General features: G+C 40.9%; 1 protein-coding gene across 1 annotated transcript; it reads left to right on the plus strand.

The window, feature by feature from the left end:
- Nucleotides 1–21,236: 21,236 nt before the first annotated feature.
- On the plus strand, nucleotides 21,237–22,167 carry LOC132428922 (olfactory receptor 8B8-like). The gene is given in 2 exon segments (XM_060017124.1): nucleotides 21,237–21,922; nucleotides 21,924–22,167. Coding segments are annotated over 2 exon segments (927 nt in total). The 5' UTR covers nucleotides 21,237–21,239.
- The last annotated feature ends 2,756 nt before the right edge of the window (nucleotides 22,168–24,923 follow it).

The raw sequence follows: 24,923 nt of genomic DNA on the forward strand, positions 1-24,923 counted from the left end.
GGGATGACTGGGTGGAGCACAGAATAATCTTAGGGCAGTGAAACTACTCTGATGATATTGTAATGGTAGATACATGACACAATGCATTTATCAAAGCCCAGAGAACCATACAACAGAAAGAATGTAAAGAATGCCCTAATGTAAACTATGGACTTTACTTAATAATAGTATATTAATGTTGGCTCATATACTGTAATAAGTGTACACCTCACTAGTGGCAAGGTATTAATAGAGAAAACTGTGAATGAGGAAGAAGGGGTATATGGAATCTCTCTGAACTATCTGTTCAATTTTCTGTCAGCCTAAAACTGTTAAAAAAAAGTCTATTAATGAAAAAAATAACAGTTATGATCATTTTCTTTTCTGAGTCTTGAAGTAATACAAACTTTTTTAGGAATTTGGAAAGTAAGAAAATTGTTAAGAAAGAAATTTACCCTTACGACTACTAAGCAAAGATCAGGAAAAGTTCTCATTTTGAAGCATTTTCTTTCAGTAGGATTATACTTTATATTTTATGTTACAAAATGTTTCCACGTGTTATTGTCATGAGTTTTTTGTTGTTATTCTTTAAATTATAGTTTTGCTACATATGATTTCATCATATGACTGTATCATACTTTATAACATTTTTGTCCTGTTTCAAATCCTCCAATGTTTTATTAGTATAAATAATACTGTGACTATCACCTTTGTGTAAAAAATCTCTGGCTAGATTTATGGCGATTTCCTCAGGATAGATTCTCCACAGGAAACTGTAGCATCAAACGGCATGATGTTTTGAATCTGATATTTCTTTCCCAGTGAATTCATTCCAGTTTAAACTCCCAACAATAGATTAATACCTTTATGAAATGTCTACTCTTTTCCAGACACATTGTACTAGTAAGCCTATATGGTAGCTCATAAAAAGTAATCACCCTGATTATTTAAGCATAGTTCACATTATTTTCTTCTCCTTACTTGCCTCTCTTACTAGGATGACAGTGAAAGGGCATTGCACATCTATCTTTTCTTCTTGTTTCTCTCTCTGGATACATAAACCTTATCCACTAAGACTTCATCTCATTAATTTTACCACAGTTTTGGCATCCTTCAAATTGGAGGACAGGAATATAGGGCTTTGTGAAGCACATAAGACACTTTGTCAGTTATAATAAATTTGTTAGAGATTTGTAACATAAATACCTATTTCTTCCTTTTCCCATTAAGACTAGGTGCCTCTATATGTGCTCCCACAGCACCCTTCACTTAACCTGTTAGAACATTTACTGCACATAAAGCAGTTGCCTATTTATGCATGGCTGATCCTCACACAGAATATAAGTTCAGTGAGGGCAGTGTCTGTGCTGTCTGTCTGGTTATCTCAACGTTGCTGACAAGAGTAACTGGCATACAATAGATGCTTAATAACTAGTGGAGGCAAAAAAAGAAGACTCCAGGAGATTGAGAAGATTATTTTTTAAAAGGCCATGTCTGATTTCCAGACCTATGGTTTTATACACACTTGAAAAGAAAGACAGCATTTTAAAACAGAGATGAATGGTGCACTTTTCCCACAGCAATTGCTCTCTGTTCTTGCTGGTTTGTCTGGGTACAGGCTGTCAGCCTCCTCTAACTCTGGATGAGAAGGGTCTTTTCCTAGATCAAGTGACTCAGGTCTAAGTATGATATGCAATGCACACTGTCAGAAATTTAGCCTCGTTTAGGGTGGTGTTTTGTAAGAAGCACAGATTCTACGTAAATGTTTTTGTCAGCGCTCACTGCCGTGATCTTTCAGTTTACCTTACATCTTGGAGCTGTCTTCATTAACACTTAGGGAGCTGGAGTATTGATGCTTTCACACTAATCAATCATTCATTCTGGGTTGCCTTCAAAGGAACGCACATTCTCAGGAACTTCTGTCTCTCCTGAGTAGGCAAACCAGTCTCCAGTATCCCAAGCCAAACTTTCTGGCAAAGAGAAGCAGGGACAGGTGTTGGAATTCTGTGAAAGCTTATTTGAAGCTGGCCTGCATAACAATTTGATAAAGGGACCTGAGGGAGATGGGTGAAGCACTGACAGTATGTAGTATACTCCCCAACAGACAGACATGTCTTTATGTTACTGCTGTCGTATTAGTGAAAAAAAAAAAAAAAAGAGAGAGAACTAAAAACACATCACAACTGAATTGTCCATTTGTCTCTTGAGCTTTTCCTCTTTCTGATGTACTTCTCTATGTTCTAAGGTTCTTATGTTGGGTGAGGTTTTGGTTGTGGAATCAACTGCTCCCTTTTGTAATGGAACGCAACAGGCCTGTTTTGCTGTTAGTGGTAAGTATCTTGGTTTCTGCTAAGTTTGCTTTTCCCAAGGCATTTAGATCTGGAACCACTGATTCCTTCTCACTTATGCTGGCCGTATTCCAATTCTTACAAAACCTGGCAGTTTTTAACATACCTCACTCCCCTGGAGAACGTGGATGTCTTCTTGCTGCTCCTAGCTTCCTGTTTGATACGCCCAAGATATCTGGGTAGCCTACATTTTATCATTTTGTTCTTTCTATCCATTTGGGTCTCATTTTTAGGGCTGTGTTTATGACTATGCTGATTATCCTCCTTTTGCTCCATCCAAATCCATTCTTTACACTCGTCCATCCTGCTCTGTCCTCTGGGAGTCTGACTGATATGGACTGCATTAGCAGACTCTTTTATCCTCTGCAGCAAGGAATGCGGGGAAAGGGAGAGTGAGGACAGGGTATTTATTCCTCCGGCCTTCCCCTGTGGGAGTGCTGTGGGCTGCATCCATCCACCAAGAGTCACACGCAGGTAGAGTTGTTGCCCTCCCCACACAGCTTGCTCTCCTTGCCACTTCAGGCCTACGGGTGGTACCAGCTCCTGCATTATCCCTGTGGTTTTCCTACCTCCTACCTACAATCTTGTAAACTATATGGCTTTGCCTGGTTTATGGGCCTTAAGCACCTAGTTGGCGAACCAGACGATCAGAGGTTTTCTAAGCCCTCATCTGGCCAGCGCTGGTGTACTTACCTACTTCACCAGGCTGTAGGATAGAGGCACAAGGTGAAACAGAAATACAATCGGCAGTTACATCTCTCTTTCCCCTGCCTGTCCACACAAAGAATGGCAGAGGGCCTTGTGCACGCTCTGAATTCAGGAATGTCATCCTAAGTAGGAAGTGCTGGTGAATATCTTCAGAGCAGGGTCTCTACCCTTTCTCTTCTTGAAGTTATTTATGCTGTGGGAGAGCAGGCTCCTTAAATAACAGCCCCCAAATAGAGCTAACGTCTCTCTGAATTGCTCTTGCACAGTTATGATAATTGTTCAGAAAAATTTTATTCCTTTATCAAAAAATTGTACCTGAGTATCCTGGGCTCACAGATCATGGCACAGTATTAATTAATACAGGAAAACAGAAAATATGAGGGGGAAACAATGCATGAGAATTTGTGTTTTTAACTTTTTTTTAGATACTTCTTTGACTTTAAAAGTGTTTCGTATTAAAGATATTTGATTTATATTTATGGAACTTTGGAAGCAAGTATTTAGCATGTCATCATGTGCATATGTGGTACATATGTATTTATATGCTTATCCGTGAAAGGAAATATGGCTTTGTGCAAATAATTCCTGTGATTGGGCAGATTTTCTTTGGTCTAATTGGGTACCTATCTTTCCAGGCCCCAGGAGGATAAAGAGTGGGAGGAATTTCCTTCCTCATTCTTCCTCAAGGGGGAGGAATGCTCCTAACTGCTAGGACTGGGAGACCAGGCTGAGCATATGATGTGCTTCTCCCCTTCTGTAGGGAAGGCCAGTTTCCCCAGGATAAGAGCAAGCTCACCTCCTTCATTTTATTCCCATCTTCTTATCTTTTCTGCCCCTCCCAGGAACTTCTTTACTTTCCTGACAGCTAAGTCAGGCACCAAAATTGTGCTTTTTTTAAAAAAAAAAATCCAGCAGTTTAATGCATGCTGAACTGGAAGGACTGTTTTTGAATTTCAAACAGTAATATAGCCAAAAATCGTTGCCTATACATATTTTTAGATTTTATAAATGAACAGAGTGATAGACAATAAATTATAAAACGAAAGAAAGGAGTTTTATTTTATACCCTAAGGAACCAAGATAATTACTTTTGTCTCATGTCTTTGCTTGGTTATTGCTTTACGTTCGCTGAAACTCACAGGAGAATGAAAAACACGCTGAGTAGAAGAGTCTTCATGCTAAAAGAGAATGCTCTTCTTCTAAAAGTTAACCTTAGAACATTCAAAATTGAAATGGGAAGGAGATTCTCTGAGTACAGAGAAGTTATTGGACCAAGTGACCCAGACTCTTCACTGGAGATTCCTTCTCCTCTTGCCCTTAGGTCTTCTACCTGAGGCCAACAACACTGCCCAGCATGCAGACCTCACAGGCTGTCCCTGGAAAAAGGGCTGCATAAAAGCCAGGCCATTGACTTTCAAATATTTTTTTAATGCTTAATTTACTTTTTTAATATTTATTTTTTCATTTTTGGTGCTGCCGGGTCTTAGTTGGCAGCAGGAAGGATCTTTGTTGCGGCATGCGGGATCTTTTTTTTTTTTAGTTGCAGCATGTGGACTCTGTTGCAGCATGCATGCAGAATCTAGTTCCCCGACTAGGGATTGAACCTGGGTCCCCTGCATTGAGAGTGTGGAGTTTTACCCACTGGACCACCAGGGAAGTCCCTAGGCCACTGACTTTCAAATGAGGCTTCCAAAATGGTTGTCCTGAAGGTTAGGGAGTACCTGCATTGTATGTATATAGATCTATCATATGGAAAAATTCAGTGACACTTTAAGATTCTTTTTTGTCTGTATAATATGTATTAATGCATAAGAAAAAATGTACATATATATGTATACACAAACACTTTTGTGGAGAATGTGTCTTACATGTTACTCATCTTCAGTGTGTGCCCCCCAGGGGTTACTCTCATTCCATCTCCTGTGGAAGAAGCCACCTTCCACCCTCAGTATTTAAAGTCTCATGTGCATAATGTCTATGTCTTAATGTTCAGACATAGTGGGACACTGACTTCTCCTTCCTCACTGCACTTAGGACTATCTTTCTCAGAGTCGGCTTTTGTTTGAGTATCGACTTCTCCCTTGGGAGACCAGCACTGCCAATGCCTTTAACCTGCAAAAGAAATCCTAAACTTGCAGAGTTCATTTTTGTTCTTGAAATAAATGAAGGAGCTAGAGTTTGAACCAGCTCCAACTAGCCATACATCCCATTTACTTTGCACTGAATGATATTGGTATATGGCTTCAATTTTTCTGAGAATTAAAGAATTGATTCTTCCCTGAAGCCCACCTAATTTGTAACTACAAATTTCTAATCAGAGTTATAACGTAAACATTTGGTTATACTGTAGCACGGTGCACTGGTGAGAGCATAACCTGAGATATGGCAGGCATGGGTTTGCAGCTCTGCTCTATCTTTTACTAACCAAGTGTATTTGAGCCAATTATTTCCCTTCCTTAAACCCTGTTTAGTTACCTGTAAAATAGAAATAATACTAGTCTCACAAGGCTGCTACTAATGTTAATGTACATAATTTATGAAAAGCATTTTGCATAGTGCTTGAAACTCCTCCCCCCCACCGCCATTTTCTTCCTTTCAAAAGGAAATGTGAGGCTTCATATCCCACATACAATTTAGTGAAATTTGTTCTTGAAAATCTATACACTGCATAGGGATAAAAAAGAGGCCCACTTCCTGAGCTGCCCAATGGTGAAGGCAGGTTTTATTAACCCATTTAACAGATGAGGTAACTGGAGTTTAGAGCCTTTAAGCAACTGCTACTGAGAAATAAAATATTGCCTGCCGTATCAGTAAACAAAGGATGTCACAGTCAACAGTGATTGCAGCCACAACCGGTGAGCTGGTGAGCCCTGAGGGAACTCAGGAAGGAAAAGAATACCTGCCATCTAGCAGCCATCAGACTGCAGCCACTCCCCACTGTGAGCCCTGAGGAAACTCAGGACGTGAAAACACAGGATACTGGTCCCAGATAGCTGAGGTGCATATCAAAGGAATGATTCCAGTGAGCCCAGACTCCTGCATCTTCCCATACATAGAAAAGGGCTGAATTCCTTAACCTGAGATATCTAGTTTTCTTTTACTAACAATATCTTTTGTTCCTACCAACTGCCCTTTGTTGCCAAACTCCTATATATCCTGCTCCCCCTTTGCCTCCTCGGAGCAGTTTTCTCAGGCTTACTTGAAATGCTGCCTCCTGGGCTTGAAGTCCTCAGTGTGTCCTCCGAATAAAACCTAACTCTCAACTTTTAGGTTGTGAATAATTTTTTAGTTGACACTACTTATATTAATACGTCAGAATAATTGTTGACATAATACATGCTTTTTCTTTCTTATTCCCCTCCCCTCTCACAGGTACAGTTTTGCAATTTTCCTGTCCTTCCCTGGCCTGGCAGAAATCTTAAGGTTTACTCTTTGGAGAGTTTGAACCAGGGGTACCCTGGACCCTGAACACCAGGCACAGCCATGGGCAGGGGACTGAACTGAAAAGACAGGGGTGAAATTTTTGGACTTAATCACCAAACTCTCTGAATGCGGGCAGCATTGTTATTAAGGCCACTCTCTCTCCACTCTTAAATTAGGAGACTGGGGTCTCCTTTCTGGTGAAACTGACCAGCCTATGAGGAAAGACCTATAGATACTGAAGTTAGGGTTTCTCCAATAAAAGAGCCCACGTGACCCACTGAAGAGTGAAGTCCTCTAGTTTCCAAGTGTGGCCCAAACCCACTGAGTGTCCTTAGGACACTTAGGATATTCTTAGTTTCAAGAGAACAGCCAAGGATCACCCAGCATTTGAAGAAGGATCATAACATGAATAAAAGAAACTCAGATGAAACAGAGAATGTGATGCTGCCATTGTTGTCTCAAGTAGCAGAAGGTATCTAGAGGTGGGCTGTGAATCTAACCCAGGAAAATGGGACTTGCCATCTTGTCTTGGCGAGTCTCGTGTTTGTGGTGAGCTGGGCAGTTCCCACATGGGCTGACCACAAAGGCACCCTACTGGTTACTGAAGTTACTGGGAAAGAAGGCCCCATAGGAAGCCCTGGAACAGGAATACTGTTCAGGCAGCCCTCTGCTGCGATAAAGGATGAAAACTGAGACACAAGGAATTCTCTGGGGGCTACCTCTTAGCCTCTTTGCAGATTTTTGCATTTGGCAGGCGCTGTCCATCTCCTGTGCCCAAGTCTTCTGGTTGGGCCTTGCTGTGCCATGGTAGGAAAGGGGACAGCATTCACTCTTCTGTTTGCCCTGGGCCAGCTAAATACACTGACTCAGGCTTCTAGTCTGGGAGTTCTCTTTCCAAACGGCTACTGGACCCAGACAGGCCAGCGGCTGGCTGTGTCTGCTAACCTGCATTTTGGTACCAGTGCTCCTGCAGGGTGATGTTGATATCCACTTCCTGGGATAGGTGACATCTTTTAGAGGACTTATTGCCTCAACTTTGAGCTTGGATGTAGAGGAGTGGTATAGGTTGGGAATGATCTTGGAGGAAAGGAGTGAATACAGTGGGAATGCCCTTGGCTTTGGTTTTCCCATCATCGTTCCCCAAGAAAGAGAAATTAGAGACACTGATGCTTTTCCCCATTTTATGGTGAAGAAACAAGCAATGTGAGTTTGAGGCTCCCTCCATGAATAATTTAGAAACAGAGAGCATGATAAGAAAAAAAAGGGTCAGATCTCCCAGCTCTTCCACGTTTTCTTTAACAGGGATCGTGGAGTGGCTGAATAAATCAAGAGCCCAAACAGTACAAGTAATAATGATTTAGATGGGGTTTATAAGAGGTGGGAAGAAAAGCAAAGAAGAAATACAAGCAACAACATTTATTTAGCACATACTATGTACCAGGAAGTGTTAGGCACGAACAATATGTAATCAATAGCTTTTGGGGATAAGGAGTGAAAGACAGTTCAGAGATGATAACTGTCTTGCCTAAGAACTTTTGAGACTTCTAAGCCCTGAAAACATATTGTGCCCCAAAAGTAAGAACTACATAATTAGAAATTTTATTTCCCAAGATAATAAAAACTAACCTGAAAATAAAATAGCTTGTTTCTAGGTTTTTGATTGAAAATTTATGGTGCTGATAATAATTATGGAGGTGATAATATAATAATAACTTTCTTACATTTTTTGTCTTTTCTCTTTTGGTCTCCAAAGGACATGCCTGCTTCAGACTAGGGTTTTTCAAACTATGGGCTACAATTCAAAAGTGGACCATGGCAGTAAGGAGAACACTTGGGGAAATGCCAACGTCAGCAACAGTGGGAAGCCTACAGCTATGAACTTGACCATCAGATCCAAGGGATGCATTGGGCCCAATCCCTTAGGGTGGGGCCCCTGTGGAGGCAGTGGGGTGCCTGGAAGCATCCATGTGTTCTGCAGCTGTATATGTGACATGGTGTTACTAAGTGTGGGTATACAGAGCTGTCAGGATGGAATCTCAGGATGGGCAGAGTGAGGACACAATGGCTTCAGGCAGCTGGCTCTGAGCAGAGAGTGTCTGCAGTTCCAGTATTGGGAGTATCTGTGCTAGGAACAAGAGATGATTCTCTAAATAACATGGCATGCTATGGGCCAGGACGCTGGTAATTACAGGGAGGCTTGACCTGGACTGGGTCCTTGCTGGTGGAAGATGCAGAGGCTGGGACTTCACCTGGGCCTGGTGCCAGGCTGCTCTCCCCAAGTAGGTGGAGCCCTGTGGCTTTATGCTGCTCTCTCATTAATGAGGTGAGTGGAGGAGAGGGAGTGCTGTGGAGCCAGACCACCCATTTAATTGCTGTGGGATTTGGTTTGATTTTTTTAAACGCATTGAAGGCCTTCATTTTGTTGTCTGGGATGCAACTGGAGATCCAAACTCATCTAGGATTGCTCCCCCTCATCGTACACTTTGTCCCAGGGATGTTGGCTCTGAGCTCTGATTCATCCCCCAACACGGTTTGTCTCCCTGAGCCTGATCTCTTTCCAAAATGTTTCAATCTCACTGTTAGAATTTCCTTTTAGACCCAAAGGTCTTCTGAAAAAGTTAGGGGATGAACTGCATGATAGAATATTAGAAAGATCATAACTTTTGAAACTTGAAGGCAAAAGACCTCCATCGGGGTTACAGAGGTTATATATGCCCCAGTTTTCTTTTCTGTAAAATAGGAAAATAGTACGTTCTCCCAGAATTGCAAGGATTGATTAAGATACGGTGTTAAGTGGGTTTTAAACTATACAGTGGGGTACAACTGCCAGCTCGTGCTTTAAATGTGGGTTTTGAACTTACAGGGGCAGGGTGATAGCAGATGCAGAAGTTAGGGGCAGGAAAATATGGACTATTAGGTTAGGACTATATCCTTCCTTGGTCATATGAAAGAAGTTCCCTCTAAAGAGAGGGAGTTGGGGGCAGATACTGGAAGGGGGGGATCTAAGGAAGCTATTTTGGGGGAGATATTGAAATTTGAAGTGTATGTTTATGTAAAGCTATTAGGCCAGGTACAGAGAGATTACAAACTCAGAGAAAACAGATTGTCTTTGGCTAAGAATTTGATTGCTAGAGTATGACAATCTGAATTAGCTTCCTGGACCTCTTACTTTTGTGAATTCTAGAAAATTACCAACTTCCATAAATTTCAGTTCCTTCATTTGTAAAATTAGTATAATAACAGAAACTATTTCATTAAGAATTAAATGAGGGCTTCCCTGGTGGCTCAGTGCTTAAGAATCTGTCTGCCAATGCAGGGCACACGGGTTTGAGCCCTGGTCTGGGAAGATCCCACATGCCACGGAGCAACTAAGCCCGTGTGCCACAACTACTGAGCCTGTGCTCTAAAGCCCATGAGCCACAACTACTGAGGCTGCGTGCCACAACTACTGAAGCCTGCGTGCCTAGAGCCCATGCTCTGCAACAAGAGAAGCCACCTCAATGAGAAGCTGGCACACTGCAATGAAGAGTAGCCCCAGCTCACTGCAACTAGAGAAAGCCCGCGCACAGCAACGAAGACCCAGTGCAGCCACAAATAAATAAATAAATTTATTTTAAAAAAAATTAAATGAGATAAAGTATATAAACACTGAGTACAATGTCTGGCTTCTATTAAGCATCCAAGAAATAACTATTCATATTATTGCTATTAATTTGAAAAAGCTTGACTCAAATATTTACTTGTTATTAGCACATGTCAAAATTTAATTTTACTTATTAATGAGGCAACTAGTAAGAAGACAAAGAAGCTGTTTCTAAGAACAGCTTACACACACACACACAATTTTATATAGGAATATATAAAATCAAACACATATATGTAAATGGCTAGGGAAATGATGCTGGAGTAAGACTGCCATGCTAGATATATGACTGATTAATGTCCTACAGGTTAGTAAAACCATATTCCCTTTAGGGTTAACTCCTTTACTAAACTATACAAATTATGATGGCATCAATTTATGCAAAAATCTCACCTTATAAGGCTTATAAATATGCCTGCCCCTTTATCATTTGTGAATTGTTAGTCAAATACACTGTGATATTCTCCAAGAGTATCAGATTAGGGTCAAGCAGGTATTTTGGAAAATGCTCTCGCTCGATGTCAAAGAATTAGTCAATCATCTACCTACATTTTTTCCATGTTTGGGATACATTTTTCTTTACAATTATTAAAGGAATTTTTGGAAGGGACAACCTAGAAATTATTGAGTAGAAACAAGACAACTGATTATAGGAACTTCTCCTCTCTATCAAACCAACCAGGGTCTTCTTGATTCTGAAATCATGAAGGTGAGACGAAATGAGGCGCAAGACCTGGAGGTTTTGCTACCTGCAACAGTGCTCCCTAACCTTGGTTGCCCTTTGGCATCACCCGAGGAGCTTTAAAAAACTACTGCTGCCAGGGCCCCATCTCAAGCTTCTGATTTAATTGGTTTGGCATTTGGATTTATCGTTAGTTTTTCCCTGGGTCTGAAACTTTTTAGTCCAATACAGCTGGGTCCTCTGCGAATCTGGGGAGAGGTTATTAAAAGCTGAAACAGGAGGCATAAATTGGGGTGAAAGTATTGTTTGTTGATAACTGAGCCTCATTCTAGTCAGAATCTGAAGGCATTAGCTTTAATGGAGTAAAAGCAGTCAAACACCAAGAAGATAACAGAAAATCTTACTTTTTAAAAATATTTATTTGTTTGCGTGGGGTCTTAGTTGCAGCAGGCAGGCTCCTTAGTTGCAGCTCGTCAGCTCCTTAGTTGTGGCATGTGGCCCCCTTAGTTGCAACATGTGGCCTTCTTAGTTGCGGCATGTGAATTCTTAGTTGCGGCATGCATGTGGGATCTAGTTCCCTGACCGGGGATTGAACCCAGGCCCCCTGTATTGGGAGCATAGAGTCTTATCCACTGCACTACCAGGGAAGTCCCAGAAAAACTTCCTTTTTTTAGACACCACATCAATAATATCTGTACTGTGGCCAGGTTGTCCTCAAAAAGAGTTTGCAAAAGGGCTGCACTATTTTATTCATTTCCTATTCACCCCATTGATGAGGGATCCCTACCCATGGTTATGGGGATGGCTGGACACACAACACCCAGCATTGGACAGATGGGTTAACAAGTTTACTACTCACGTATACTCACAACCTGGGGTGGGGGGAACACTGCAGGTCATGCAGGTTCACGAGAGGGTTGCACTAGAAACAGAGAGGACATCCAGGGACTGTGGGAAGCAGGCTTCCTAGTATTGAGAGGATGAGGTGCCCCTGGTTCCCAGGGGAGAAGGTAATTGGCTTATCTGAATACCTTCTCAGGCTAACAGGGCACTGAAACTCTAGGATACTCAGGGAGAAGCAGGGACTGTGCCTGGACCCCATGATAAGTGGGGGTTGCTTGGTTGGGAGACCTCATCAGTGGGACTGGAGTTGGGTGGGGAACTCATGGTTAGGCCATTCGAGGCCCTCCTGGTTTCCCTCAGATGTCAAGGCAACACATAATGTTGGGCCTTATATCAAGTGCACACATTCACAAAAAATCATGTGCCTGCATTTATGCATTAATGCAAAGTTATGCATATATATGTGGGTATATACAGTCATCCCTCAGTATCTGCTGGTTCCAGGACTGGTTCCAGGACGCCCCCCGCCCTGTGGATGCCAAAACTCAGGGATGCTCAAGTCCCTTATATAAAATGGAGTAGTACTTGCATATAACCTACACACATCCTCCCATATACTCATATATTTTAAATCATCTCAAGATTGCTTATAATACCTAATACAACGTAAATACTATGCAAATAGTTGTAAATACAATGTAAATGTTATGTAAACAGTTGGTGGTATGAGGCAAATTCAAGTTAACTTTTTGGAACTTTCTGGAATTTTTTCTTTTTTGAATATTTTCAATCTCTGGTTGAATCCGCAAATGCTGAACCTGAGGATACAGAGACCTAACTTTGTGTATTAACAACGAAATAAAAAGATGTAGCTCTCTGATTATCCATGCCAAATAGCTTGTTTTGCTTTGCATATGGTAACTAACTACTAAGTGACAGGTGTTTTTTTTTTTTAATCATCTTTATTGGAGTATAATTGCTTTACAATGGTGTGTTAGTTTCTGCTGTATAACAAAGTGAATCAGCTATACATAAACATATATCGCCATATCTCCTCTCTCTTGCATCTCACCTCCACCCTCCCTATCCCACCCCTCTAGGTGATCACAAAGCACCGAGCTGATTTCCCTGTGCTATGCGGCTGCTTCCCACTAGCTATCTATTTTACGTTTGGTAGTGTATATAAGTCCATGCCACTCTTTCACTTCATCCCAGCTTACCCGTCCCCCTTCCCATGTCCTCAAGTCCATTCTCTATGTCTGTGTCTTTATTCCCGTCCTACCCCAGGTTCTTCAGAACCACATTTTTTTTCTTAAATTCCATATATATGTGTTAGCATACGGTATTTGTTTTTCTCTTTCTGACTTACTTCACTCTGTATGACAGACTCTAGGTCCATCCACCTCACTACAAATAACTCAATTTCGTTTCTTTTCATGGCTGAGTAATATTCCATTGTATATATGTGCCACATCTTCTTCATCCATTCATCTGTCGATGGATACTGAGGTTGCTTCCATGTCCTGGCTAGTGACAGGCTTTTTGAATCCTTACTGAGAAGTTAAGTTTCAGCTCAATTATCAATATCTATGATTTGGGGCTGGATGGAGAGGTCAGCAAATAAGAAGACTGTGTTAATTTTCTTTGTTAATTTTCTATTTTGCCTTCATTAAAGAACATTTTAGGGAGAAGAGAAATTTATTGCACATGACTGAGTTTTAGGTGTTTGAGGCATTCAAGTGGGTATGTCTGATAGGCTGTTGATAGTAGAGGGTATAAGTCTGAGCTAGACACATACATTTGGCAGCTATCAATTTTATAGCATGGGTTCATTTTAGCCAGTATGGATTGATTGCCTGTTTATCTTCAGAGCTCCCTGAGTCATGGTACTGACCAGTGGCCAAGGCTATGGAATATATTTACTAAAGATAAGAGTGTTTTATAACCCTCGGCTCCTGAACCGATTTAGGGCAGGATGTACCCGCTTGCCAACACTGTCTGGTAATAATAATTGGATTATAATAATTTAATAAAATAATAATAGCAATAATAATACTTGGTTTTGGCAGAGGCTGGGGGGGTCTCAACGGTTCAGGCTGGTCTCATAGGTAGACTATGTCTACAAGACCAGTTCATTATAAAAGGAGCAGACTTGGGACTTCTCGTTACCAAGAAACTTCCCACGTATGCTGGTGGTGATTCAAGACCCAGTGACAAAGTGCATCTTATGTAATCCAGTGGTGGGAGGGCAAGGAAGCCCATGCCAAAAATCTGGACCTCTTTCATTGCATACCCTTCTCGTGCTGTTGCTGTACTTGTGATAAAGCTGTTCTGTGAGTGTAAAACGTTTGAATGTTGTGAGTCCTTTCAACAATTAAATACTTAAAGCAATTAATTCATAATTAACACATCAGTTAATGACATTTAAACCACAGGAGTGGACGGAATTATTCTGGGAAACTGTATGGGACAGGCGGATAAGAAAGGGGAGGTTGGAAATTTGAGAAACTTCATTTAATGATGAGCAGGGAAGAATACACCTGGTGTACTGTAGATAACATCATGAGGTAGATAAAGCAGGTTTGATATTCCTGTTTACGGAAGAGGAAATCACAGACTGAAAACCATGTTTACTTTTCCAAGGCCACACAACTAGATCTTTAGACTCTTAAACCTGGTTCCTTCAACTACATCACATTGCATCTTGATTAAAACTAGTCTTTAGAAAAGTTCCCTAGAAAAAGCTTTGAAAAGTACATTTTACAGAGGTTTTGTGGCTTTCCTGACCAGTAGAGATGTTAAAAAATAGCAGCGTCTTCACCATCCTGCAATTAGGATTTCTGAGACATCTCTGTCCAACAAAGAAAGGCTGTTGCTTTCTACAAAATTAGTGAATCTTAATTTTTAGGATTTATTTTTAAAAAATCAATTGAGACATCCCCACCAATGCCTAGAATAACCTCCCCTCCATCTAACTGCCTTTAAATAAGGCCATGCTATGGCCTTGCATTTTTCTCCCTCTGGCACAGTCTTGGAACATGGTGTACCCTTAACACACCTTGAAATCATATATTTTACATTGCTAGTGTTAGTGTAATTTGCTTTTTATAGTAGCATACATATTCCTGAGATAAATGTCACTTAAAAATGGATTCCTATTTTAAGAGCCCCAAACTGTGGGCTATGATGAAACTGAGCTCTGGGCAGCTCCTGACTTGGGAAGACTTTGCAGCTCTTTCTGTCACTGAGTAACTCTCCTTTGCCAGTCCTCAAAATATCAGGAGGTTCTTTCCATTCTGTAAATACCTGGTTTATGGAGGTCACACCCAATAGGTACACACCATCTAACATGACTGTCCATTCAGTGTCAACATTAGCATATTTAAAATGTCAAAAATATACTAAAACCACTTGTGTGAAGTCTACATTATTTATCTTTTGGAAATGGGTTTACCACATAGCTATTTAGGAAAACTCTTAACAAATTCCTTAATATTTGAAAAAAATAAATGTATCCCTGAACTTATCAATTTTCAAATCTGGACTTTATTCAACCACATTTACACTTCTTTCTATTGAACTTAGTAAATATTAATGAACAATATGTGCACTTGTCACTGTGTTCAATATTGGGTGTGCAAATTAAACGGTATTTCGACATACCATCTTGCCTTGCAGTAACTTATGATATAGCTGGAGCTGGGGAAATTCAATCCTGAAACAGTGGATGAAAAGTAAAAGGCATAATTTGACCAAGTGGATAAATAGAGATATGCAACAATTCGGATCTTAAGATATTTCATTAATTCAAAATTACTTATTAAAATTATGATAACTGCTCCCCACAACAATCCTATATGTTAGATGTTAATCTCTCTGCTTAGAGACTGGGTCCCTAAGGGGCAAACACTATAATCTTACTAGGTCAGTGAGTGATGTGATCAGGACTCAAGTCATCTGACTACAAAGCCTGCTCAGGGCCAACACACTGGCCTTCTCTGTCACATTTACTAATAACTTCCTCCTCCCTTTGTATTGAAAAGTTTCATCCTTAGTCCTTGACTTGTGGTATCTGTGATCACCCCTGTTTACATGATTTCCCAGTGCACATCTTGGTGACCTCCTCCTCATGCCCCCATCTCACACAGCTTTTCCTGACCATCCCTCTTAGATGTACTTTCAGCACTTGACAGGTCTAAATCTAGGTCTTTATTTGCCATCTTTACTTCCCTTTTTCATTGTCCTGGGATTGAAATCTCAGTCACCTTTGATACTTGGTCTTTCCTCTCCACTCTTCTCCTATGATCATTAATTCTAGCCAATTAATCTGTTAATTCCTCCATCACTACAAACACCTGGAGGCTTAAGGAGACGAGGCTGTTCTAAGACATAACCAAGTCAGGGGCTTCCCTGGTGGCGCAGTGGTTGAGAGTCTGCCTGCCAATGCAGGGGACACGGGTTCGAGCCCTGGTCTGGGAAGATCCCACATGCCGTGGAGCAACTAGGCCCGTGTGCCAGAACTACTGAGCCTGCGCGTCTGGAGCTTGTGCTCCACAACAAGAGAGGCCACGACAGTGAGAAGCCTGCGCACCGCGATGCAGAGTGGCCCCCACTCGCCGCAACTAGAGAAAGCCCTCGCACAGAAACGAAGACCCAACACAGCCAAAAATAAATAAATAATTAATTAATTTAAAAAAAAAAAACAGAAAAAGAATTCATTGCTAAAAAAAAAAAAAAAAAGAGATAACCAAGTCTGATTCCTCTGCGTCAAGGAAACGTTCTTGTGCCGAGCAGGATAATAACAGTACCTACTTCACAGGATTTTTAAAAACATTAAGTGAGTTATTATGTGTAAAGCACTTCGCATAGTTTTGGGCACATAGTAAGCACTTAAAGATATAAAATATTAGTACTAGTATTAGTATTCTTGTATTCTATAATCCATTGGATGATATTTTTAAGCATGCCAAATCTGTACTTTGGGTAGATTATTCATTTTCTATAAATGACATAATGTATGTAAAATTACTAGCAGAGTGCTTGGTACACAGGTGTTCAATACATGTTAATTACCCCCAATATAGACCTCCAAGTTCCCTTCTTATTCTAGGACTCTATGTTAAATACATATACCATTTATGTACAGATTTGCATGTTAAGGAGTTGAAAATGTTTAATAAAAGTATACTGAGATTGAATATAATGCAGAGCTACATAATTCCTGATATTTGTTTTCTCAGGAGCTAACAGAGGCTATGTCAAATGAAGACCTGTCAGCTGCCATCTTTTCCCTTTGGTCAGGTTCTGTGCCTTTTCTTATGAAACTGTAACTTGCACTTGGCCGCCTCTGGTGGGTAGTGATGGTCAATACACTTGGGGCCAACTTTGTGCCACCAGAAATCTGAGGGTTAATACATGTGCATGAGAGCCATTGTATTGAATTTACACGTGTCACACATGGAAGGACACAAATAGATCATAATTTTAAAAAGACAGAAAAACTGGAAATAAATAAAGTAAAGAAGCACTAGATAGAGATTCAAGTTTAGGAAAGAGGGCAGTTCTGCAACAAAAGGAATACAGTTAAGAATAGTTCTTCCTACACTGCTTCCTGCTCGGGCTTCATCTGCTCTTCAGGGAACATGACTTTAGTGAAGCCCCAGTTGAGAAGATTTTGAAATGTAGTTCCCATGGCAACGGGCTCTGAAGTGACATAAATCCAGAGAAACTTTCCTTGGTTGTTCTATTATCCAAACAAGAATCCTCTAAGCTCCTAGAGAAGTCAACTTTTAATGAAGCTTGGGTCCTCTTTGCTTTCTGTGCCCCAAGGTGCCCCTTTCCTGTGAGGGTCATTTCAGGTTTGTAATAATGATTTATTTTCTTTAACTGTGAGTCGACTACAGTGGGGGTGAGAGTAAGGATTGGAATTTCTTGTAATCACCAAGGCAGTGGCAAATTTCTAAGTGTTAAGATTCATGGTTGAGGCCTCTTGTTATTGAGCCGTGAGCAAAATGTATTCCCCGTATGGAGGACTGGCAAGCACCGGGTATGTGCAAGTGTCACACAACACTCACACACAAAACACACACACACATACAAAGGACTGACATAGGGATTATAATTAGCTTGCCAAGTGGAAGACAGACAGCTACCAATGAGATTCTCATTATAAACCCAGTGCATGATGACTCCAAATGCCTCATTCTGACCAAAATGTACCTCTCATCAATTGAGTACTGTCTGAAAGTTCATAATTAGAGATGTGTTTTTTTGGTTAAAGATTTGGTCTTCATTAAAAATAATACCTAGAAGAGGGTGTGGAATATTTGTGATCTCCCATAAGCTTTAGTCGACAGTTGATGAATCTGTGAGATCTTTCTAGAGAATTGGTTCTGACACAGAATGGAAGGTAAAGAAAGCTTAGGACTGTGAGTTTGGGGAAGAGGGATTTTTACCGAGACTAGAAGTGGGTACAGAAAGAGAAGATTGGAGACTGTAAAGGAAAGCTCACCTGACTTGGTGATTTGGCCTTTGTGGTGTGGTAGAGTGTGGTTATTTGAAAATAAAGCATTGGTTTTGGACAGGAAGTAGGGACAAGGTGAAATATTCAAGGACCTTGAGCCTGTCGGTGGATTAAGTAGTGTTGGAAAGATGGGCCTTACATAAAATTTTGAAGAAAAAAAAAATTATTTCAGAGCTCCTCTCATTCCTGTCAGCTCTCTTCCTCTTCTACCCTGCATGAGCTCCTCTTGCCCCTTTCAGGTTCATCTACCTCTTAATGAGCTTTTTCTCTTCCTTATTCCTTTCTAAATTATACATATTTTATACTTGTTTTATGTATATTTCTTATAACATTTATAAAGGCTTTTCTACGTGTCCACCTCCTTGCGAAAGTCTTCCATCATTTGATTTAACTCTCACAACAACCCTGTGAATTACTATGATTATCCCCATTCTGCAGATGACGAGATTGAGAATCTGAGATTAATGAACATGTTGTGAGTTGCTGCAAGCCAGGTTCTATGTTCGATTTAAAGATACATTGAATAAACGTAGTGCCCATCCTTCATTTTCCTGGAGGGATATGGATGTTCACAAAGACAAAGGTATGTTGGGAGGAGAGCTGCAGCAGATCTCAGGACAAGGCACTACAGGATTTTTTGGCTAATCTCCATTAGGCTGTGACCTGATGATGATTTGAGATCCTACTCCTTCTGGCTTTTTGGCATTTTGATAGAACATACTCCAAACTTTCTGCAAAATGGAATTTCAGGTACTCAATAAATTCATGATTCACATTTAGTTTTCTGCCTGGAATCAAACAGCTTTGGGGGAGGCTGCTTCTCCCAGGTGGAATGAGGAACATTTTGGTCAGACCTGCTCCAAATACTGTTTTAGTACTTGTCTTTGTCTTTGACTTACTTCACTCAGTATGACAATCTCTAGGTCCATCCACGTTGCTGCAAATGGCATTATTTCATTCTTTTTTATGGCTGCGTAATATTCCATTGTATATATGTACCGCACCTTCTTTAACCATCCATCTGTTGATGGAAATTTAGGTTGCTTCCATGTCCTGGCTATTATAAATAGTGCTGCAACAAACATTGCGGCCCATGTATCTTTTCAATTTATGGTTTTCTCTGTATATATGCCCAGGAGTGGAACTGCTGGATCATACGGTAGCTCTATTTTTAGTTTTTTAAGGAATCTCCATACTGTTCTCCATAGTGGCTCTACCAATTTCATGTGCTTTTTGGCCATTTGTATGTCTTCTTTGGAGAAATGTCTATTTAGATCTTCCACCCATTTTTTTGATTGGGTTGCTTTTTTGATATTGAGCTGCATGAGTTGTTTGTATATTTTGGAGATTAATCCCTTGTTGGTCACTTTGTTTGCAAATATTTTCTTCCATTATGAGGGCTATCTTTTGGCTTTGTTTATGGTTTCTTTGCTGTGCAAAAGCTTTTAAGTTTAATTAGGTCCCATTTGTTTATTTTTGTTTTCATTACTCTAGGAGGTGGATCGAAATTATGTCAAAGAGTGTTCTGTCTATGTTTTCCTCTAAGAGTTTTATAGTATCCAGCCTTACATTTAGGTCTTTAATCCATTTTGAGTTTATTTTTGTGTATGGTGTTAAGGAATGTTCTAATTTCATTCGCTTACACGTAGCTGTCCAGTTTTCCCAGCACCGCTTATTGAAGAGATGCATTTTATTTTTAATAAATAATTTTTTCTGGATCTTATTACTTTTTTTGCATATTTAGTTAGATGTATTCTATCTTATCTTTTCCAAGAGAATGTCAGAGCCTTGAAGATAAGACTTTATACATTTAGTTATCTCCCACAGGGAGATATTAAATACAATTGTTAAAAATACCAGATTTGGAGTTAGATGGACCTAGATTTCATATGACCTTCGTAACATTTAGTAAAATACTTCATCTCTAAAATTGGAGTGATAAAACTTAGTTCGTAGGATTTGGGGGAGAATTAAAATAAAGTATTATATGTAAAATGCTTTGGATCCTTGCGTGCTGGGTTCAGCATACAAGTGCTAGGAGAGGAAGACTGCTGGGTATACGTATATAATAAGTGCTAAATAAATGGTAAATTATTATTTTTTCATTTCACTGAGTAGCTGTTAACTGAACAAATAATGTTTCTAAAACCCCATCCAAATATTATCCAGGGTATAAGCAAAAGTTCCTTCTTTTTAGAGTTAACTTTTAGGGCTGTGGCCCCGGGGGACCTCTGGCTTTCTACTTCTAATCAGGTCCCTAGATCTCTAAAACCAGAATAAAACTGCTCAGTCTCCTGTCACCGCCTGACACTGATTACAGGTGAGGATGCTGTCTCCCTTCTGCAAGCTGGAAAAAAGCCTCGGGGCAAAGCCTCAATCAGATATCAAGTTCTTCAGTTCAGAAAGAATTCGAAGGCAGTCCAAGTTCTGATCTCCCAAATAGAACAGGGACTAAAGGGGCCACACTTAGTTCCTTCACCTGTGTTAGCACCAGAGCCATTTGTCTGTCTGAACAAGCGAGGGCAAGAGTTGGACCGACAGGGACAGGGCTAAAGCTGCAGACTGAAAGAGGTGAGTGACGGCATCTGGGCTGAACTTTTCCTAAGTCCCCACCTTCAGGTAGTAAAGGTTTTGGGAAGGACCACCTTCCTTTTCTGGTCTGTCCAAGTTGACCACGAGGTGGACACTCTAGCACAGCTGGGCTGGCTCCATCCTCTCAGAGGACTCTTCCCAGAGACTGACCCCAGTTACTGTAAACTGGAGCAGACACTGGAGTCGGAATGACACAATAAATGGACTGAAGGAAAGATCCGGGAGACTCCTCAGTGCATCCTTGGGTCCCTTCTTCCCAGCACCAGTGGCCCTCCTCTTGGAGGCAGATCCGTCCCCTGACGGTGCTCCAGAGGCAGAGTCACTAGAGGGTCATGGGAACAGACCCATAGCTTCCAGAAAGGCCTTTCTGCTGAAGTCCAAAATATCCAAGTGTGGATCTAATTCTAAAGAACTGGGAGGTGACAAGGAGGGCAGCAGTGCTCTCTCCCCCTCTCCCTCTAAGTGACTCTTTTCCCTTGTTCCCACAGAGTGCCTTAAATGAGAACAGTAGCTGAGAACTCTTCTGTGACAGAGTTTATGCTCAAAGGCTTAACCAACCAGCAGGAACTCCAGATCCCCCTCTTCTTCCTGTTTCTAGGTCTCTGCGTGGTCACTGTGGTGGGGAACCTGAGCTTGATAACCCTGACTGGACTCAACTCTCACCTGCACACCCCCACGTACTTTTTCCTCTATAACTTGTCCTTCATAGATTTCTGCTATTCCACTGTTATCACTCCCAAAATGCTGATGAGTTTTGTCTCAACGAAGAACATCATCTCCTATGCAGGGTGTATGACTCAGCTCTTCTTCTTTACCTTCTTTGCTGTCTCTGAGTCCTTCATCCTGTCAGCAATGGCATATGACTGTTATGTCACCATCTGTAACCCGCTGGTGTACATGGCCACCATGTCTCCCCAGGTCTGCTTACCTATTTTGCTGGGTGTCTACATGATGGGGTTTGCTAGGGCCATGGCCCACACAGCATGCATGGGGAAACTGACCTTCTGTGCCAACAATCTTGTTGACCACTTCAGGTGTGACATCCTTCCCCATCTTGAGCGCTCTTGCACCAGCACATATGTAAATAAGCCAGTAGTTTTTGTTGTTGTGGGTATTGATATTGGTGTGCCCACAGCTACCATCTTCATTTCTTATGCCCTCATCCTCTCCAGTATCCTCCACCGAGGGCAGGTCCAAAGCCTTCAGCACCTGTAGCTCCCACATAATTGCAGTTTCTCTTTTCTTTGGGTCAGGGGCGTTCATGTACCTCAAACCATCTTCTCTTTTACCCATGAACCTGGGGAAAGTGTCCTCCTTGTTCTATACCATTGTGGTGCCCATACTCAACCCATTAATCTACAGCCTGAGGAATAAGGACATCAAAATTGCCATGAAGAAAACTTTGAGCAAAAAATCATTCTCCTGAGAAAGAGGCAATGCTTAGGAAAGGGACATTTTTCCTTCCATAGATGATTCAAGTTCCACTGGTTACACGGAGGAAATTTTTACTTTTTCTCAAACAAGTTTGTCCTTCCCATTTTAAGAGCCCTTTAAATTAAGATTCTTAAAACTAGAGGATACTCACATTTAGTGGACGTTTAGGATCATTTAGTTAAGTTCTATCATGTTTCTGAGAATAGATACAGGCTTATGTACCTTCACCAAGGTTCATTAGTTATGCAATTACTCAGCAGGGGAACTGTGACTAGAATTCAGGCTCTTGATTTCTAATACGATTTCCTTCCATTGCTGTTCACTTTCTTCCTCCCTCGGCCCTGGAAGGTTTCATTTCAAATGTGAGCTGGTCTAGGACATGAAAGTCTGGTTCTGTCTACAGAAATTTCAGGCAACTTTTCAAGGGCTAATTTTAAATATCACATTTTTGCATGAAGGTAGGAGGTATAACATTTTGTTGAGATGGTCTTGGCTAAATGACCAGACAAATTCTTGAAGAATTTTGCAGAGTGTGTGGGGGGAAGTGTGCTAGGACCTGGAGAGCAGCAAGCATGGTACCTCCTGAGACAGTGATGTGGAGCTTCTGGGACTTGGACTTTAAGGGATTTGGCCAGGCTGGGTGGAAGACCTCAGAGAACATGTCAAAGTTACGAAGGACAGGCTTTGGGAATTATTTCAAACACAATCATTTCCCTGTTTTCAAGTTGTGCTTTTAAAGCAAGAGTAGAGAAGGCTGCCACTCAGGGTGGTCAGCTAAGGATCTGGAGACTATTTCAGAACCATAGAAAACCTAGTGTTGTAAGTCAGTAATCCGGTCAGCACCACACAGCAGCCCGTCACAGAGGAAACGGCCACTGACTGTGACGGTACCGCTTCTGTTTGCTGTGTGCCTCTCCAGATTAACTTGCTGCCCTTTGTACTTTACTCCAAGCCCCGGGAGGATCCTGTCAATGGGCTCCCCGGCCCCTGGTTTCTGATTGGGTTGGCATCACCAGACGAAATCAGAAGGTGAGAGGAGCATGATATTTGTGATATTTATTTCCTGGAATGCCTTCCAGCTGGGCTACAGTGTCAGGAACCGAATGCCCTGTTTCCCACCTGGTTACAGTAAATGCTCCCTCCTTTGTCTCTTCATGCCAAGGGGTGGCAATGTCTCCTGGCTGTTGCTAGTCTTGGGAGCGCGATCATCCCTTTGTGGTTTCTCTCAATCACCTTTCTCTTTAAACCCCTACAAATAGTTCCCTTGTTATCTTTCTCAATCATTTTGTTTCAGTGGATCATCTGTTTTCTGCGGGGACCCTAGCTGACACAACTTGCAGTAAAGGGTGGAAGAGTTGTACAGCTTAAGTTTGTAGACCCACAGCCTAACGGTACTATGTAAAGGGAGGCAGGGTTGCCTTTTGTGTTAAAAGAAAATTGTAAGTGGTAAATATTTTTTTGGTGAAGCAACAATATGTGAAATGCTGTGAAAATAGCTTTGATTTATGAGAGTCTCTTTAGGAAAAGTCTCTTCTATTTGGGAAAACGAAGTGTGGATGGATATACAGTTTTGCCCTTTGGACTGTACAGATCAATAAGGGTGAGTTCAAAAGAATGAGAGTGGAGTGAGAGAACTGTGCTTTAGACAGCATAGAAAAGACGGATGGACAGTATGGAATCTGGATGACTGGGACGGGGAGGAGAGTAGCATAAAGACCTAGAAAAAGTATAGACTAGGGAATTGGAGGGTAGAATCAGATTTGAACCCTCGCTTTTACTCAGTAGCTATGTGACCTTCACCAAGTTACCTGATGTCTCTGAGCAAATGTTTTCACAGGATTATTAAGAAAATTAAATGGCAAGTGCTCAGCAAATTTAATCTCCATTCCTGCTGGATCTTCTCCTCCTAGTGTCAGCACTTCCACTAATTTATTGTGTGACCTTGGGACAACTGCTTCATCTTTCTGGGCTCATGCTTGCTTATATGAAAAATGATTATGTTCTATCATTATTTCTACAATCTATTTACTATATATGTTTATTTGTATATTAAATGGGCAGTACATGTTCATGATAATTAAAATTATTACCAAAAAATAATCAGTGAAAGGACGTCCACTTCACTCCAATTTTCTGGTCCTTTTGTACCCTCCCTCGGGTCCATCACTGTTGCTTATTATATATTTATAGACAGTCTTTGCACGTATAGTATACGGTACCTGCACATACATACACACAATGTTGCCTTTGTTTTCAAAGTCTATGAGCAGTTGCTTTAAACTGATGAAAAGTAATTAGAAGAGGAGGGAATAAGGAATTAGTATTGGATAAATAAATTAATAGAAAAGCAGATAAAATGTATATGAAGGGTCATGGGTAGCCCAAAAGAGGGAGAGAGAAAGGAACACTGTGAAAACAAGGAAGCACCAGCCCTGGTTACAAAAGTGTGTGCCCCAAGACAGAGCTCACAGCAAGAATTTGTTTTTTCTGATCTCTTGCCTCCAATTTGATTTTCATACTTGTGTAAAATTCTACCATATGGATGTATTATATACAATGAGCAATTTTCTACTGCTGTATACTATTTTAATATTTCCAAATTATAAATAATGCTTGATTAACAACATTCAATAAATCTTTGAGTCTCCCCCCACCCTATCAGAATATATTCCCAGACAAGGAATTACTGAACTATACAAGATTTCTTGAATTTTATTGCAAAATCCCTTCTTGAAAGTTTACCTCAAC

The sequence above is a fragment of the Delphinus delphis genome, chromosome 8, assembly GCF_949987515.2.
Source record: "Delphinus delphis chromosome 8, mDelDel1.2, whole genome shotgun sequence".
Lineage (NCBI taxonomy): Eukaryota > Metazoa > Chordata > Mammalia > Artiodactyla > Delphinidae > Delphinus > Delphinus delphis.